At 41.1% G+C, this 19,036-nt stretch overlaps 1 protein-coding gene and 1 pseudogene across 1 annotated transcript in view; both read right to left on the bottom strand.

Annotated features, from left to right (window-relative positions):
- The window catches only part of LOC148041786 (exocyst complex component SEC3A-like), a 161,767-nt gene that overhangs the window by 21,417 nt on the left and 121,314 nt on the right, over window positions 1-19,036 (bottom strand). The window contains exons 18-19 of the mRNA XM_087682434.1: window positions 11,922-12,001; window positions 11,566-11,647 (exon numbers count right to left, since the gene is read on the bottom strand). Coding sequence (XP_087538560.1) covers window positions 11,566-11,647; window positions 11,922-12,001 — 162 coding nt within the window. The remainder of the gene's footprint in view (window positions 1-11,565; window positions 11,648-11,921; window positions 12,002-19,036) is intronic.
- Window positions 15,361-16,647, bottom strand: LOC148041787 (uncharacterized; annotated as a pseudogene).

Consider the following 19,036-nt stretch of genomic DNA (forward strand, 5'->3'; position numbering starts at 1 on the left):
ATCCACATCATCACATCCTAGTGCACAATGCACTACCCTAGTGCACTATGACCCTCGAGCACTTGCACCGTAGTACATGCTCCTACACATTGCACATGCAGAATGCACTAGTCCCCCGCGCAATTATATACAACCATTGCGTATCCCTCTTGCATACATCACCTACTGCACACTTGGAGTGCGCTTGTGTTCCCAACCACCACATCTTATCCACATCATCACATCCTAGTGCACAATGCACTACCCTAGTGCACTGTGACCCTTGCACTTACAACTTAGTATACGCTCCAATGCACATAACCCTTGCACACTAACCCTCAAACACTACTCTACCCAGTAGTCTCTCACATGTGTATGTACTAGTGCACCCCTATGCACTAACTTTAAGAGAGAGCAATTCAGGTGTAAAATACCTTGCTTCCACATGGCCTAGCATGATCTAACTCACACATTTGTGTACGACACTTGCATGCATGCATCTAGTACTCTCTCAACCGCACATTCATGCACAACCTAGTGTACATGTGAAAGTGCACTAGCACACCTTTTGTAGTATACTCACAAAACACATGACCCCCAACACTAGGGTAGATAAGGTAGCATATCATCACACACGTGTACACCCACATCATTGCACACACAAGCAAGGAACGTGAATCACAAACATAAACTAAATGGGAGGGCACATATTGAATCAAGGGGGTGAAATCTTTAAGATCGAACAAACTGAAAAGGCCAAACACCACAATAGAGAGAACCCAATTGGAAAAACATTGTACAAACCAAACTTGAGGTTATTAACTTATGGGCTCATCATTGTTAAGTTGTTGTGAGTTACTGTGTTTGTAATCACAAACATTGATTGGGAAAGAAGAAAGCATGTTTTCGCATAGTATAGTCAAACATACTTGAATATAAGCTGAATGAGAAACCTTTGCTTGTTAAGACAATGGAAAACCGCAAGTAGACACTTTTAAGAATAGATAGGGCTATAGACAAAAAAATTAAAAACAACAAACTTGAAAAACTTGACAACCTAAACCAACAAAGGAAAACCTAGGACTTGGAGTCACAACATAGATGCATACGCTTAAGAAGTGGACTTGAGCTTCCAACTCCCACAACAAGTAGAGACCCCAGTCCTAGTAAATCCATTGACATCGGAAATATCACTGGCCTCCCTTTCGGGGAAAGGGTGGCAATAACCTGATTTACACTAATTATAGTAATAATAAAAATTCCCAAAAACTGAAAAAATACAACGATACTACTTAATCTTGGAGAATGGACAACCTTTTGGCCGCAAAACTCGCATCCCTTGCAGTATTCCTTTATCTTGTATTGCAATTTGGATGGAATACACTAAGATTTCTTAGATCTCCTTTGCTCTCCAATAGCCTCTTGTTGTCACAAATGACTAGCAAGCCTTCAAATCAAATTTCCCCTTGGTTTTCTTGGGGAATTGGCAAGATGGACAAGATTGAAAATTTGGAAGGAGCCTTGGACAACTTCTAGGCCACCATTGACACTTTCCAACATATTGCTGACGTTGACATCTCAAACATACCCTTGAGGCCATGGTACCAAAACTTATAGAACTACAAGGGTAAGGAACAAATGCCCTCAACTAGGGTTGGACATCAACAACGATACTAGACAACACCTTGCAACCATGCAAAAATAGAATGAAAACATCCAAAGGATACTATTGAATGTAAGAGCCGCAGGATTCTCACAAGATTCATTATTCGATCTCCTGCAATGATGCTTGTTTGACCGCACAGCTATGTTACAAGTAGACATGCATATTGCTCAAACCCTCTTAATAATTGGAATGAGGAACACACTTGGGAATAAGGATTAATAAAAAAATTTATTAGTGGCCAAGCAACAAGATGAATATCAAGCCAAGGATGGCCCTTATAGCTTTGTTGAATAGTTCGAGCAAGTGTGCAAAGCAAATAACCTTACAGGTGATACTAAATAGGCACAAGCATTTGGACCATGCCTATGAAAAAAGGGGTGAACCTAGTTCTTTGGCTTGTTGCCACCAAGAGAAGCATGTGGTCTGGAACCCCCAGCTCCAAGACCATGACCAACTTCAAATTGGACAATACCTCCACATCCACTTTGTTGGATGGGAAGTTGGCCATCCCCACATTGTTAGGGTGTGGCGAGAGGTTTACACAATGTTGGATCATGCGGTTATACAACAAGCGTCTAGCTATCAACAGGAAGAGTTGACTAGGAGGAGGGAGATTGATGTAGCAATCCTGTAGGAGTGGTTGGAGCCTACCGTCAAAGAATTGGAGCAACTTGAAGAGGTGTGGGAAGCTAGGTTCTCACTAATGGGCTTGCCCCTATAGGTGGCAGGCAACGAGGGTGGTACACCTCACGATATTTTCTTCATAGTGTAGGCTGGTAGGCAGCTAGTCCTTCACGAAGGTCAATAGGATGAGGAGTTGTTAGTTATCCCTTGGAGAAGGATCCGTGTTATTGGACTCGGATGCTAGACCCCTACATATCTTGGATTGAGTTCTAGGAGTGGCGCTTCTCGAATTGGAAGAGCCGGCCTCTAGATAGCTTGGGTGGGACCTCAGAGAGCAGCTTTGGCTAGCCATACTAGTTACCAAGAGGCTGTAGAGCTTCTTGGCCTCTATAGCTAAGATCACGAGATATATACTCATGCAAGAGGACATAGATTGGGGACCCTCCCACAATAGGCATTAGCCAGAACACAACACCACGGATGACTTTCGACAAACTTTCTGGTGATGCCTATGGGATAGCTAGAGGCCTCATAGGGTGTCATATTTTATTCGGCTTCTTGCCCAGGAAGGTCTGGCTATTGGGAGGTGTTAGGCCAAATGCATAAGGATGGAGTTTGTGAGCGCTCCTGCCCACAATGATGCTTGGAAACTCCAATGCATTGCCTCTAGTTATGTGAGGCAGCAAAGTTGGTGGGGCGAGGGGCTTGTTGTATGGCACCCAACCTAGGTTGCATATCTTGGAGGGCTTTTTGTTGGTAGGCAATTAGCTAGGGCTACCATCTAGCATGTGAGGTTGAGATGCACGATATGATTTTCATCATCGAGGCAAGTTTCTATGCTATGGCCTAGGTGCACTACCTAGCCGTCAAGTATTGGATCCCATCTTGGAGCTTTCAAAAGTGTGGGAGATTATTGGGAGCCTCACAAGGTGACACATTTTGAAGGCATGCTATCATATGGATTTTGGCGGAATATGCGTGTGACATTAATGTGACATTAAATGTGATATTTAATGTCACATTAAGGTCATAAATATGGAATGTGACATTAAAAGTGACATTTAATGTCACATTAAGGTAAATCTAGGGGAGCATGCACGAGAATGACTGTTCGGGCTCTTGGGCGCCCGAACGGGTTTAAGGGGAGCCTAGAGAGTAAGAGAGTCCAGGAATAGTAGGACTCCAGGTAGTTGACGGCTGGCAAAGGAATCCGTGTAGAGGGCCAGCACTTATCTAGGCGTGGTTAGGAGGAGAAGAATCACTCGTGCTCAGAAGTTTCATGGTTTTCTCTCTGTCTTTAGGAATCCATCTAACATTGGTATCAGAGCCTATGGTTCAACGTCTCAGATCGTCAATTGTTCGTCAAATTGTCAATAATCCGTCAGATCGTCAGTCGCCAGTCAGGCCGTCAGTTTTTCGTAAAGTCGCATGGGTACCAGGCGCCGTGAAAACGCGACGGGCCATGAAGAAAAACAAAAGTGAGAAACGCCACGTCACGTAAGTGACATATTTCTTTTGGGAGAAAACGACTGGCGTAAGGCGAAAAGGAAAAAGGGATTCGTCTCTGGTCCGTCGACTGGTGTAAGGCGAAAAGGAAAAAGGGGATTTGTCTCTGGTCCGACCTGCCGGATGAACCAGCGTGAGACAAAAGATTCTATTTCTGGTCAACAAAGGTGAGGCGTCAGTTGCATCAGTCGTGAGACATCAGCAGTGAGGCAAAACGTGATCTGATAGTGATCAACGAAGGCAAAATATAAAACGTGACACGACTGTTGTCACGATTGCTGTGCGTAAGACAACTGCTGTGAGACGGACGGAAAAATATCATACACGACTGAAGTCAGGAAATTGAATTTCCAGCATGATTACTTCACTGTTCTAATCCGGGAAGATACAATCTGTTTCTTACTCTTCGAGTTTCTTTCCAAATCAACAGCCACTGCCTGCCATTAAAAATCAGGGAAGTACTTTACTTTGTATGCAAATTTCTTATTTTTGCTTTCCAATTCCAGTGTATTAATGGCAGAAAAAGGGAAAGAAAGGATAATGGAAAGTTCCCCATCAACCAGACATACAAGAAGAACAATGGGAAGAATTTTTTGCTACGCGAGAGCAATTCGATGATCTTACTGCTCGTGTGAGAACTCAGGGGGTTCAAATGGAATTTTTAACCCAAACACTTACTGAAATAAAAACTCAATTAACTTTATTGTTGGAAAGAGATAAAAATAAGATAGAAACCTCGGATGTCCCATCTTTATCGAAAGATTTAGATGTGACTATGCGAGATCCTAAGGAACCCCAACCTTACCATAAATTGAGGGATAATCCAGTTCTAAAGGATATGAAACCACCTCAATTTTACGGGGAGGAAAAAGATAGGAATAAAGACACAATCTTTAATTTCCTCCAAAAATGGGAAGATTTACATAAATTAAAAAATACCCCACCACATCTCCAAGCACTGGAGGCTAGTTTAACTTTGGGGCCCAAAGCATATAAGTGGTGGCGAACTTTAAAGGAGGCGAATAAAATACCTGAAACTTGGGCTCAATTTGAATCCGTCTTTTTGAAAGAATTTCTTCCTGAAAATGAAATGGAAAGAAAATTGGGAAGATTGAGATTATGTCAGACAAAAGGGAAGACCCCTGCTGACATATTTGGAGGAATATCGTGAGATAATCCTCAAACTGGAAGGAATAGATGAATTCCAAAAAACAAGAGGATTCATTAGGGGACTCGATAAAGCCTGTAAAAAGGAAGCAAAACGGAGTTTACCCAAGACGCTGGAAGAGGCAATTAAATTTGCATTAATTTATGAAGATAGTATGCCTCCAGGTACACTCACTAGTCTCATTGATACGGAGCCCAAGTCTAAGGAAGTGGAAACCTCAAAATTTGTGGGCAAATTTAAAAGAAAAATGCCATTTTTAAAGGGTAAAAAACAACCTTTTGAAAAGAAACCATATATGAGGCCAAAGTTAAGTCCTGATGAATTTGATAAGGCCAAAAAAGAAAAGTTGTGTTTTAATTGCCTATACCCTAACCATGCTGCTTGGAATTGCCCTCAAAAGAAAAAGGGGGAAGACAAAGGAAAGGATAAGGACAAGGGCAAGGGCAAGGGAAAAGAAAAACAAATCCATGTAGTGCAGACCTTAGAATTAAAGGGCCATGAAAAGTACAAATCTTTAGAGGTCTTGCACAGGGATGTACAACATAAGTGTTGTATGTCAACTTCTATGTGGTAGCCTACTTTTGGGCCACATGATTTACTTAGAGTACATGGATTGATAGCTAGAAAAAGGGTTAGAGTCATGATTGATGACTCTGCCACACATAATTTTATAAATTATGCACTTGTCAAAAAATTGAAACTTCCCCAACAAAACAGTGAGCATCAATATGTTGTTCCTATGATGCAAGGCCAAGACAATAAAATATGGGATACAATGGTATCCAATTTGGAAATTGAGATTCAAGGATATAAAGATAAGCTTGATTTCCAAATAATGAACATGGAAAGAGCTGATATTGCTCTAGGGAGGGAGTCGCTATGGGGATTGGAACCATCCTTAAAATGTAGCTATCACCATAATACACTGGAATTTGAAAGGGATGGTAAGACTTTTGTCATTCAAGGTGAACATGAAGTATCTGATAATCCTTTGCTGTGTTCTACTGAAGTTCAGAAGCTGATAAAGAAGGAAGTTTGTGAGGTATATATGCTATGGTCTTTTTCTGTACAGAATACTTTTACTTTCTGTAATATAAAGCAACAATTTTCTTATGTTTCTGAGTTGAATGTTAATAATGAATTGAATAGTTTGTTAGATGATTTTAAAGATGTATTTCCTTCTGATTTACCAAGTGGCCTTCCACCAGATAGGGGTGATATAAATCATCCAATTGATATAAATAAGGATACACACCCAATTTCAAAACCACCGTATAGGTTAAGTGAAACACAGCATCAAGAAGTTGAAAGACAAATTAAGGATTACCTGGATAAAGGGTTTATTCAACCTAGTAATTCACCTTGGACTTCACCAATTTTATTGGTAAAGAAAAAAGATGGTTCTATGCGACTTTGTGTTGACTATAGAGCACTTAATAAAATAACGGTGAAGAATAAATTTCCTATGCCCAGAATGAAAGATCTTTTTGATCAATTGCAAGGGGCAAAATTCTTCACAAAGATAAATTTAAGATCAGGTTATCACCAAATAAGAATTAAGGCACAAGATGTTTCCAAGACGGCATTTCGTACTAGATACGGGCATTATGATTTTTTGGTGATGCCTTTTGGTCTCACTAATGCACCAGCTACCTTTATGAAGATGATGAATAGTGTTTTACGGCCCTATCTAGAACATTTTCTAGTAGTCTTTTTGGATGATATCTTGATCTTTAGTAAATCAAGAGAAGAACATTTGGAACACTTACAATTAGTATTCCAATTGTTAAGAACACATTCCCTTTATGCGAAGAAAACTAAATGTGAATTCTTTGCACACGAGGTCAAATATCTGGGGCATATTATCTCGAAAGAGGGAATTAACATGGATCCAAAAAAAGTAAGGGCAATTATTGAATGGCCACCTCCAAGGAACCTAGAAGAGCTGCAGATCTTCCTAGGTTTATCTGGATTTTATCGTAGATTCATTCGAGATTATACCAAAAGTTTTAATTGGGGAACAGATCAAAATGAAAGTTTTCAAAAACTTAAGGTAGCTATTGCTACAGCTCCAGTATTATTAATAGTGGATCCTAATAAACCATTTGTGGTTGAAGCTGATGCCAGTGATAAGGCAATAGGCACAGTCTTATTACAAGAAGGTCGACCAGTTGCTTTTGAAAGCAAGAAATTAGATCGTGCAAAACAGAATTATTCTCTTTATGAGAGGGAGCTGTATGCAATAGTACATGCAATGAAGAAATGGAGGCACTATTTGTATGGTGCCAAACTTTTGATTTTATCGGATCATGAAAGCATTAAGTGGCTTAATGATCAACCAGATTTACACGGGCGTAAAGCCAGATGGGCCGAACTTCTCCAAGAGTTCGACTATGAGATCAGATATAGAAAAGGAAAGTATAATATAGTAGCTGATGCACTCAACAGAATGCCCATCATTAATGAATTGAGTTTTACTCAGTTCACTTCCAACTTGCTTGAATCTTTAAAAGGGAAATGCCAGGTTGATCCGGCATATTCCAACATATGGGAAGCAATAAAAAATGGGGATCCAACTGAAAGTGCTTCTACTGAGGAAGGAATATCTGAGGATGTTCAACAAGGAAATGGAGCATCAGGGGTTGCTCAAACTGGATTCAAGTGGAAGAATTTTACCATTGATAATGGTTATTTACTCTACAAGGGTAGGGTATGTGTCCCGAAAGACACAGAAATAAGGCGCCAGATACTCTTTGAGTGTCATGATACCCCTAGTATGGGACATCCAGGAGTTAATAAGACTTATAGTCTTATTAAAAGGCAGTTCTATTGGCCTGGAATGGATAAGGACGTTCTTGACTATGTGGTCAAATGTAATAAATGCCAGGTTAATAAAGTTGAAAAATTAAAAATGGGAGGACTTCTCCATCCATTAGAAATTCCTTCGGGAAAATGGGAGAGTATCTCCATGGACTTTATTGTTGCTCTACCTAGAACACAGATGGGGCACGACTCTGTGTGGGTGATTGTGGATAGGTTAACCAAAATGGCTAGGTTTATTCCAACTTCAACTGATGTTAAAACACCAGAATTGGCTAGATTGTTCGTAGAGAACATATACCGATTGTATGGCCTTCCGGCAAATATAGTTTCTGATCGGGATAGAAAATTTGATAGCCATTTTTGGCGTGCGGTATTTAGGAAATTGGATACTAAACTTAGCATGAGTACGGCGGATCACCCGCAAACAGACGGGCAAACTGAAAGGGTTAACCAAATTCTTGAAGATATGCTTAGGGCATATGTAAGTAAAAGGCAAACTAATTGGGAAGAGTATTTACCGATAGCAGAGTTTGCATATAATAGTGCCAAGCACTCTTCCACTGGATATAGTCCATTTATGTTAATGTATGGGTTTCAGCCCAGAGCTCCTTTTGCAATAGGACTGCATAAGGAAAAGGTTCATGCAGCTAAAGATTTTTTGGAGGATATGAATAGTATGTTAAAATTTGCTCAAGAAAATATTAAAAAAGCTCAAAATCGAGCTAGAGCATATGCAGATCCTCACCGAAGAGACATCTCCTTTGAAGAAGGAGAATTGGTCTATCTTAAGGTGCCTGAACAAACTAAAACTATGAAAAAGGGACACTGTCCAAAGCTTTCACCAAGGTATTGTGGTCCTTTCATAATACTTAAAAGGGTAGGAGAATTGGCTTACAAGCTCCAACTACCTGCTGGTAGTAAAATACATCCAGTTTTTCATGTAAGTAAATTAAGGAAAAAGCTGAGTGATTTGGATAATCTCATCTTAAATGATGATATTGAGGAGTTATTCTATGACCAATCTAATCCACATGAACCAGAAAAAATATTAAATGTTCGTAATAGACGAGCGAGGAATACTATTTATCAAGAATGTTTGGTTAAGTGAAAAGATTGTTCAGAAGAAAACTCAACATGGGAGCGAGTAAGTACTTTAAAGAAAAGGTTTCCCGATTTACAGTTAGACCTTCCAACTATCGTTTTCGAGGACGAAACCGATTCTTAAGGGGAAGGAAATGTGACATTAAATGTGATATTTAATGTCACACTAAGGTCATAAATATGGAATGTGACATTAAAAGTGACATTTAATGTCACATTAAGGTAAATCTAGGGGAACATGCACGAGAATGACCATTCGGGCTCTTGGGCGCCCGAATGGGGTTAAGGGGAGCCTAGAGAGTAAGAGAGTCCAGGAACAGTAGGACTCCAGGTAGTTGACGGCTGGCAAAGGAATCTGTGTAGAGGGCCAGCACTTATCTAGGCGTGGTTGGGAGGAGAAGAATCACTCGTGCTCAGAAGTTTCATGGATTTCTCTCTGTCTTTACGAATCCATCTAACAATGCGACCTTGGCAAAACTCTCAACTTCCATCATCCACTCCCTCTGCAGCCATTGAGACTAGGTGCACGGCAATGCTCAAGCTCGCCATGACCTTCATCATCATTTTTTTCTCACTTGGGGCAGCCATGACCTGTCCTTCACAATGCACGCAAGATGGGCTATGTGGTCATATACTCCTCTTCCATGGCTTCTTGGCCCAATACCTGCTAGACCACCTTGAAAGTCTTGTACATATGATTGCTTTATGACTTTGTTTCAGCTCTAATAGACTATTGAGCACATGTACTTTGTTGTAGACATCTCCGAAGTAATATAATTAGCCACTTTTTTTTCTGCAAACAAGGTAAGCTTCAATGGTAAGGATAGGATTTGTGTGTTGATGGAATGATCAAACAAAGATGGAGAAGTCGACAGCATAAAGAGAAGATGAACATGTCCGAGCACAAACCAAGAATGACACTACGAATTGGAAATTGGGAACTAAAGTGTTGTACACAAGTGAAGTGTGTAAATAGGCCATTGCTGGGGGTCTAGGTCCAGATACTCAGCAGTGGCCTATTCAAAAACTCCTTTAGGAGGAGGTCTCTTCAAAGACCACAATGGACCTGGGGAGTGGGTCTACAGAGATCCATTTGCATAAGACACCTTGAGATGTGTCCTTCTTTGGATACACCATTAGATTGGAGAGGAGGATCGAGCTGAGTTATTAGCACACAGAATAGTAACATGGGACAAGTTTTGGAAACGGGGACAGAACAAGGACAAGGTCAGGAATTGCCATCCCCTATCACCATGAGAGAGGGTTCTAACATGGGGATGGGACTCAGATAGTGCAGAGACAATCGAACCATGATGAGAAGATAGAAAAATGACTATCCCATGTTACTATGGCACACAGGACTCTAGCAGTTGGTACATGGCTTGGTTAATGCAAACCCTGTCCCTCTGTGTTAGATGCAGGAAGCCAAAGACATAGTGACACCATGTTTGGGATTTCCATGGGGCTCAAGAGGTATGTAGGAGAGCCCTTAGGATGGTGTTTCTTCGCACACTAGAGTCCATGATTGTGACTTAGGGGATGGTTGTGTGGCTCATGCATTGAGGTTCAGTCTATTGATATGAAGATGTACAGGGGAATCGTGAGTGTCTTGTCCCAAGACAGCTCCTGAGTAGGATTGCCATGCTGAATGGTTCACAGATTGTGTGACTCATGGGCATTGTCATAGATCAGAGCTCATCATTGCTTGGTATGTTTGGGCCACCAAATGTAGCAATGCTATAGAACTATTGGATCTATCCACTCTGGAGACTTTCGCCAGATTTCGGGCGAAAATAATCCATGACACATGGTCTGACACTACAAACCTCCTGATTGGTTATTCACTCTGGCCTTGCCGTAGGCTTCACTGTTGTTATATTCCCGTATTTGAAGTGCCTGACACAGCTGTTTTGTACTTTGCCTTCAGATATTAATAGAATCATTCCTTTCTCTGTTTTTTAAAGGCCAATGCTGGAAAACAGTCAGGAGGTCTGACCATAGATTGCATGGGACCTGTACTACAAAAACCACAAAAACAATTGCAATGCTAAGTTCTAGCTCTTGAAACATATGCACATGATCGGCTAAATATCCATTGTCTGCTTCCCAGTCTTGGGCCTCTTTTGCATTGCTATTGACCTTGCTCTTTGAATCTGAAATGTCGGGATAAGGAGAGACCAGAAAGGGGTGGTAAGGTGATGATGACCCAAGGAAAGAGGAGAGGTAAGTAAGGGCAGAGGGACGCACCAAAAGGTGAGAGACGCATTGATAGGGTCAGGAGGGAGGTATGCTAGTGAGGGGCAAAGCATGCACCTCTTGTCGTATTATGGCTACCCTATTTCTAGAAAGTGTCTTATGAAAAACGAAAAAATGATGCTTTAGAATACAACAATACTTCACAAACCAAATCTTAAAAGTCTTGTTACTGAAATTCCCCTTGGACATCTCTTTGATTGAGAACCTCATTGACATCATAGCTTGATAATATCCCAAAGCTAGAGAGACGTGATTTCATCTTTGCAGCTATATCCCATCTTGTTGACTCAGCCTGTGGGCTTGGGAAAAGTATTTCACTCTTACTAAAAGTTCTCATTTTAAAACTGACTTACAAGCAGTACCCACACTTAAGTAGAAAGCATCAAATTCATTAGTGTAAAAATATCTACAAATACATTAATGTATTATCTTTGCTAGTCACCAGTTTTGTGTACGCCATGTCAACCATTTCCCGTGAATTGCCCTGCACAAGACTTTCCATGCGCTGCGCTAAACTTGCAAACCTACAAAATTAATGCAGTTCAATCAAATGATCATAGCTTGACCAATTAGATCTGAAAGGATATGTCCTCACTCTCATATGTTAAATATACACTACCAGTTGTTAACATTTAGGAAGTACTGGAGTAAATGGTTGATCTGAAAATGGTTTCTTATGTCTAGCCATACTTAAATCAAGAACCACGAAACAGCAAAGTTATTTTCCTTTAATCTCAAAAAAATGCTTATTAGAGCAAAATTGTAACAACTGATTTACAAACATAAAACTGAGCATACCTGGGAATATATGTCAGTACACCAGTCTGCTTCACATTACGATCATGCTTTTCAATTTGATGGCAAGCCTCATCAACAAACTACACATGGCATCACACAAGACCCCATATTGACAATGAGAACAAAATTGTTTGCCATAAAAGCAATATTCTGTTGTAATAAACATGCACTAAGAGGCCCTAAAGGACAAGGATCTTTATAGCTATTACGAATAGAAGCACAGAGCTCTCTTCTTTTCCTGAAGGATTTTGGATTAATGAAAAGAAAAATTTACAAAGGGCCTTCTGGCCAACCAAACTAACTCAAATATAAGTAGGAAACAACATAGGAAGCCAAAAGGCTACAAAAACGTAGGGCTCCAATGACAAAAGAAAGGAATAATGAAGCAAACACAACTGGGGTGGTGCGGATGATTTGCATCCATAGAGCAGCCACCTCTCTAAGGATCACACCAGCAGAAACCGTGGAACTAACTTGCCATAATAATGGTCCTTGTGCAAAGCCAAAACATAGAGGACCACGGCAGATGGTTTCATTAGGAGCCTAGGTACCAAGATGTATACATACCACATGAGATGTGAGTAGCCATTGGTCAGCTCAAGGCCTCCTCTCATCAGCTCAAGATCAAGACTAGGAGATCAACTTGCATTCCTAGAGTTGAGAGGATTTGCAAATTATGTCAAACGGAGCTGCAGAAATCACATTCCTATTGACAAATAGTTTCTTGGAAACAAGATCGTATAGTTTGTACCCTCTGTTCTCACTGCCGTACCCTACAAAAATGCACTTGATAGCCTCGTTGTCCGACTTGTTTCTCAATACTTTGGGAATATGGACATAGGCAAGACACCCAAAAGTACGAAAGTGACCAACTGAAGGCTTCTCAAAAGGTGTGAGATTTTTCAATGCTTTGGTAGGACACCTCTTCAAAACATGACAAGCACACATAATTGCTTCCATCCAAAAGCCATGTGGCAAATTCTTAGCTTTCAGTATATATCTAGCCATCTCCATGAGTGACCAATTCTTTCTTTTTGCAACTGGATTCTGCTATGGCGTATATGTAGTAGTATACTGATGGGCAATGCCTTTCTGCTTCAAAAAATTATTCAGCAAAGAAGACATGTATTCCCCCCCTTGGTTCAAATGGAGAGCCTTAATCCTACAACTAGATTAATTTTCCACAAGTGCAACAAAAGCCAAAAATGCATCACACAACTCTGACTTTTTTACCAATGAATAGACTCAACAAAAGCGAGTAAAGTCATCAATGAAGGCGACAAAATAGTAACATCCATCCAATGACTTCGTCTGCATAGGTCCACATACATCTGAATGCATAATTTGTAACTTGGTTGTGGCCTTAAAAGCAACATCACGAGGAAAAGAGAACCAATGCATTTTCCCCAAAATGCATCTCTCATAAATATGCTAGGAGGTCTCTCCAAGAGAGACAAACCATCTAACATCTAAGTATGCTGCATAAACATCAAATTGCCATAGTTAACATGCCCCATGCAAGCATGCCATAACTCTACTTGTGACATAGCAGGAGTGATAGTAGATGCCAAATAGATTGACCGATCAATCGAATAAGCATCTAACCCATAGAGTCTATGACATAGTGTGCCAATCAATATCAAAGTCAAGAATTCCTTATCCCTAACCATGCATTTGTCATCATTAAATGTGACTTGTATACCACACATTGCTAAAGAAGAAATGGACAACAAATTATTCTTTATTCCTAGCACATATAATGCATCTTGCAAACAGAGAGTAGACCCATCAATGGCTTTCAAGACAATCTCGCCAACACCTCTAACAGGTAAGCTGCATTGTTAGCACATTGCACAGATTTTCCAATAGGAGCTACAATAATAGAGAAAAACAAATCCTTGCAAGATGTAATGTGCTTAGAAGCACCGCTGTTAAAAAACCAAGTGCTAGCATCATCTGTACTCCATAGAGTTGAATGTTGTATCTTCCCAAGAAGAATCATAATTGCAAGTGTAAAAACAATAGTTACGATCAACAACAAAAAACCCAGACTCTGTAGTAGTAGAAGATGCATCAGAAACAGACATCCCCGAGTTCTTTTTATTCTCCTTGGCAATGCGCTTCTTACATTCTGTGATGTAGTAACTTGGCTTCTTACAATAATGGCACTTTCCCTTTTTGGCTTGTAGGTCCCCTTTGCTTCTTGTTGCTCTATAAAGTACTTGAATCTCTAGAACTTTGCGGAGGATTTCTAGATTGGCCACGCTTGCCCTTTTGTCTCGCCATAAAAGCTCGTTCAAAGGCTACAACATCCATCCCACTATTCTTTCTAGTTTACTCTTCTTCTAGGAGCAAATTAATCAATTGAAAAAAGGTAAGTAACTGCGAAGAAATTCAAAGTAGTAGAGAACAACTATGCATCAGAATAATACTCATCTACATTCATTAACTACTCACGCAAGTCTTGAATTTTGTTAAGATGATCCTGCATGGCATCCCCTTCATCCATCTTCACATTCTAGCTCATTTTTCAAAAAAGAGATGCGTCTCAATTTTCCCAACAAACATCTGCTCAAGTGTGAGCTTTGCTACTCGTGAAGAAGTAGAAAACCGTATATGTGGAATTATGGACTGTTGAATTGCCAATGTAATCACTGACAATGCTTGGGTATCCTGAGTGTCCCAAGCCTTTTGTGCAGATGTTCTTTGGGGAAGTGGTTGAGCTCGAGCCATAGTTGTCAGGTACGAAAAGTACGATATGGTACGGTACGATAAAATACGGTACTAAATGGTACCTTAAGATTTTATAAGGTACGGTACAATATTAGTACGAAAAAAAAGGTACGGTACAATATTAGTACGAAAAAAAATTAACTTCATTTTTTTAAATCTATAAATAATAGAACACGTGTTTAAAGTGAAACTAGCAGTGCCATTACAAAATATGCTGAATACATGAGGTAAAAAGCCCTCGCAATCACATGTGAGCAGTAAACATGCGGGCAACGGTACAGTGTATTGGATACAATCATTAGTGATAGTACTAAGTAGATACAAAAAGGTGAGACTCGAGAGAGTTAAGGCCTAGAGGCTAGGATGACTCATGAGACATCACTATCATCAGTATCATCATCATCATTATCTGAGTGCTCATCAAGAGAGTTTGAAGATGACTCCTCATCTCATCGAATGATGAGGCACTCTCATACTCATCCTCATTGATAAGGTTACCATCATCATCAAATAATGGCTCCTTAGGCAATGACGGTCTAACTGTAGGCAAGGGGAAAATGTCATCATCATCATGGACTGGACGAGAGCTACTAGAGCTCCGCCTCATATATGTCTGCAAACCATCTGAACCACCCCTCGTCGATCTCGGACGGTGCCGAATGACCATGCCCCTGCTGGCAACTCGAACTCCTCACCCATGAGCACGCTAACTACGAATGTCGCGTGTGTCTGCTGCTATGAGCTCTCTATAGAGCTCTGCAAAGATCTGCTCCTTCTCATCGACCTCCTGATGTACACTTGCAAGAGTATTGCCCATCAACTTGAATGTATCAACATTCACCTACACAATGCACATAAGATAATAGATTATAAATACTAAATTGTTACTATAAAGTAACGAGTTGAAACCAACAAATTTAAAAATTAAACTTGACTTATCATTTTATGGTTAGGCGTTTACTTGCTTTTGACTACCCATACTCATCATGGCCTTCATTATGCGCAAGTTAGTGTGGCGATAGACTAGCTGCTCTAACTGTCGTGTGCTAAGATGATTGCGAATTTCGTGTGAATGAGAGAATAGGCACTCCAGTTTCTCTCACATGTACCCGAAGAGCAATCCTGCACAAGGACTGTCATGGCCAAGGGTTGAAGAGTCTCCAACGTATATCCAAAATTTTGCCACCAAAATAGAGGCTTTACAAGTGACTCCCTTCTCCAACAAGTGGGAGAAGAAAATGCCACATGTCCTCTCTGATCTGCATAGCATGCAAGCTCCTCTAGGACTTTGTTGTGGTCATCTATAAGGACCACATGAGTCAAATATGCAAGCTGATATGACCGGAGCTCTCTGTCATGCATGATCGCCGGCGACTTGTAGGCCCGAAGCACCAAGGCTGCAAAACCATGGATGGGACTATGCATCCATATCCATCTCCTCTCTGCTATCTCTATGATGTATGCATACTAAGAATCTGTGATCATCGTGCAAGCCCGTACCTCCACCAATGGTGCTCTGAAGAAGTGAACGAGAAGGCCCATGGTGGACCCCTCACAATTAGTCATGCGCAACACCCTATAAAAGGAGTCACGGCAATCACAATGGCACGAACTTTCTGCCAAAATTGCTCATCAAGGCACAGCCGCTGCATGGCTTTCGCCTCCTCTGTCTCATGCTCATCCCACTCATTCCATAGAGTGGACACCACTATTTGGCGTAGGGCGGACCACACCTCATAAAACCGCTCCAACAATAACCACATATAAGCAAACCGAGTTGAAGAAGGCTTCTTCAACTCAAGTTTGCTATGCTCGTTATACATCGCAAGCACCTTCACCTTCACCGTGAAGAGGTGACAACAGATGTAGCCTTGTGTACCACCCTCTTTACCCATTTTAGCTTCCCGATGTCCTCCATGAGCAAGTCCAAACAATGACTTGTACATGGAGTCCACACGATCGAAGGACACTCATCCTCAAGCAAACGGCCCATGAGCCGACAATTGGATGCATTGTCGATCACAACTTGCACCACATTCAAGAGGCCCATCTACAAGCACATCATACATGGCACAAATTATAAAAGCTTCGGGGAGAGATGAATCATAAATCATGACTTGAAAATTCTAATTATGATTCATGAATAATGAAAGCAACTTTAAAAAGATAATGTGTGCCTCAATGATAGCTTGCCGAATGTGGCGGTAGATGAATGGGCCAGTCGTTTTTCTTCCCCTCTTACCGATGTCTACGGCCCACAAAAAATATGTGTCAAGTGGACATGAAACGAGTATGTTGATGATACCCCGTTTCTTACGGTCATTCCATCCATCAGTGAGAATGGAGCAACCGTATTTTGTCCATCCAGCCCGAATAGGATCAACGGCTTTATCAATCTTCTCCTTCTCTTCATCAATCTTCTTCATCCTCATATCATTGTATGAGACACCGCTCCATCCTTCACATGGACCCATATTGGCGATGATTCTCACAATCTTCTTTCATTGCTCATGCTTTAGGATGTTGAATGCAAGATTGCACTTGATCACCATGCGTGCAATCTCAACATTGGCTTGTCGTTGCCTTTCTCTAAGAAAGGCAACCGATCCACGTGTATGACCAGGAGCTTGAGAGAGAGAGGATTGCCTCTCCGGTACCGCATGAGCCTCTAACCTTTGCCTTTTGCCAATGCCGGGGCCTGAAGCGGATGTAGAGTCGGCACCACCAATGGTGGAGGCCTCACCTGCATTGGTCGAAGATAGGCTTACATTTGAGGCTTCCTCATGAGTAGGCATAGATGTAGATGCCGCCACCTCCTCTAGTGGATCCCCCTCTCATCTTGGCGAGAATCTCGTCCACAATGTGTTGAGGGATTGACTTGCACGGAGCGACTTGCCTCCCCGTCTTGGAAAGATGTTGGAGAAGCCGGGTCGCACCACTTGTGTAGCTCTTCTTACAATACTTGCATCTCCAATTGTGGGAGTTGGATTTCTTTGTGTCCCTCTCCACATGGACGGCGTGCAAGTTGAAGGCCTCATGCTTCTCGCATGTCATGGTGCTGAGGCGAGGCCGAAAGCCCGATGAAGAGGAGAGAGTCGAGACTTGTCACTCCAATCGGCAGTGATGCTTGAAGAGAGAGGGGATGGGGGGAAGAGGAGAGAGTGAGATGATGCTTGAACCTTGAAGAGGGAGGGGATCGGGAAAACTTGGAAAGTTGGAAGAAAAACAAACTTTGAAAAGGGAGAGGATAGGAGGAACACTCAAGAGAAGAGGGAAAGAGGAGAAAGGAAGAGGGAGCTTGGAGGGGATGGGAACTTGATGCAGCCTTGGAGTCTTGGAGACAAGAGGGAGGGCTGAGGAGAGAGTCGAGACTCGCAAGAGTGTGTGTGTGTGTTGCAAATGATCAATCGTGCCCAGTTTGCGCCTTTTTTCCCAGCCCGTTTCGCACGGAAACTCTTTGGATAGCTCGCCTTGTCCCGCAGGATACATGGCCAAAACATGTCTAAAATCTCGTACGAAACAGTACGGATACATACCGTACGGTTCATATGGTACGAACCTGTCCGTTCGACGTACAAGTGCAACCCTGATAAGAGGTAGGAAATAATTCTTTGTACACCATGCAATTGATTGCAAAATTCAAGGATGAACATGTAGAGGCCATGTGAAGTTTTGCCAAAAGATCTGAACTACCATAGACATAATCACTGAAATCTCCAATTATAAGAGGGAGGAAAAAATTATTTGTATGCCATATAATGATTGCAAAATTCAAGGATAAACATGTAGATGCCACGTGGAGAATAATCACATTTGAGACGCTTTTGCGTAACCCAACCATTCATTTTCTTGAGAGTGATATCCTATTCCAAAATATAGCCCAAATGTTAGACAATGTGATCAAGAGCAAGAATCTCACTAGGCCAAAGGAGTCAAGACCATTGGTGCTTAGGCATAGGAAGAAGTTTTGATATGGAAAAATTAATCTTAGACTTTCATCAAAGTGGCAACATTCTTTTTTCAATTTTCGGCAAGCAAAAAAGTCATTTGCATAATTTTAGGAAAATGTTTATTTGTTAATATGATGGTGGGTTCAAGTTTGGTCAAGGCCCTAAGTGGCTTTGCTTTGACCATATTATCTATGAGAGGCATCTTTTTATTAGCATATTTCACCCCTCTTTTGATCATATTTACATTAATTGGTTTAAAACCGGACATATACTTGTGCTAGAAAATGAAAACCATTAGGTAATTTGAGTCCATGTAACCGCTCAAGAGCAGTTAAAGAATCCAATGTATTAGAAAAAGATGAGTAGCCAGTGCATATGCTTGTGCTAGAAAATGAGTAGCATTTGAATTTTCAAGTCTATGCAATTGTTGGG

This window comes from Lygodium microphyllum, chromosome 1 (assembly GCF_053477565.2).
Source record: "Lygodium microphyllum isolate KBCC chromosome 1, Lygodium_microphyllum_v1.1.10, whole genome shotgun sequence".
In the NCBI taxonomy this organism is placed as follows: Eukaryota; Viridiplantae; Streptophyta; class Polypodiopsida; order Schizaeales; family Lygodiaceae; genus Lygodium; species Lygodium microphyllum.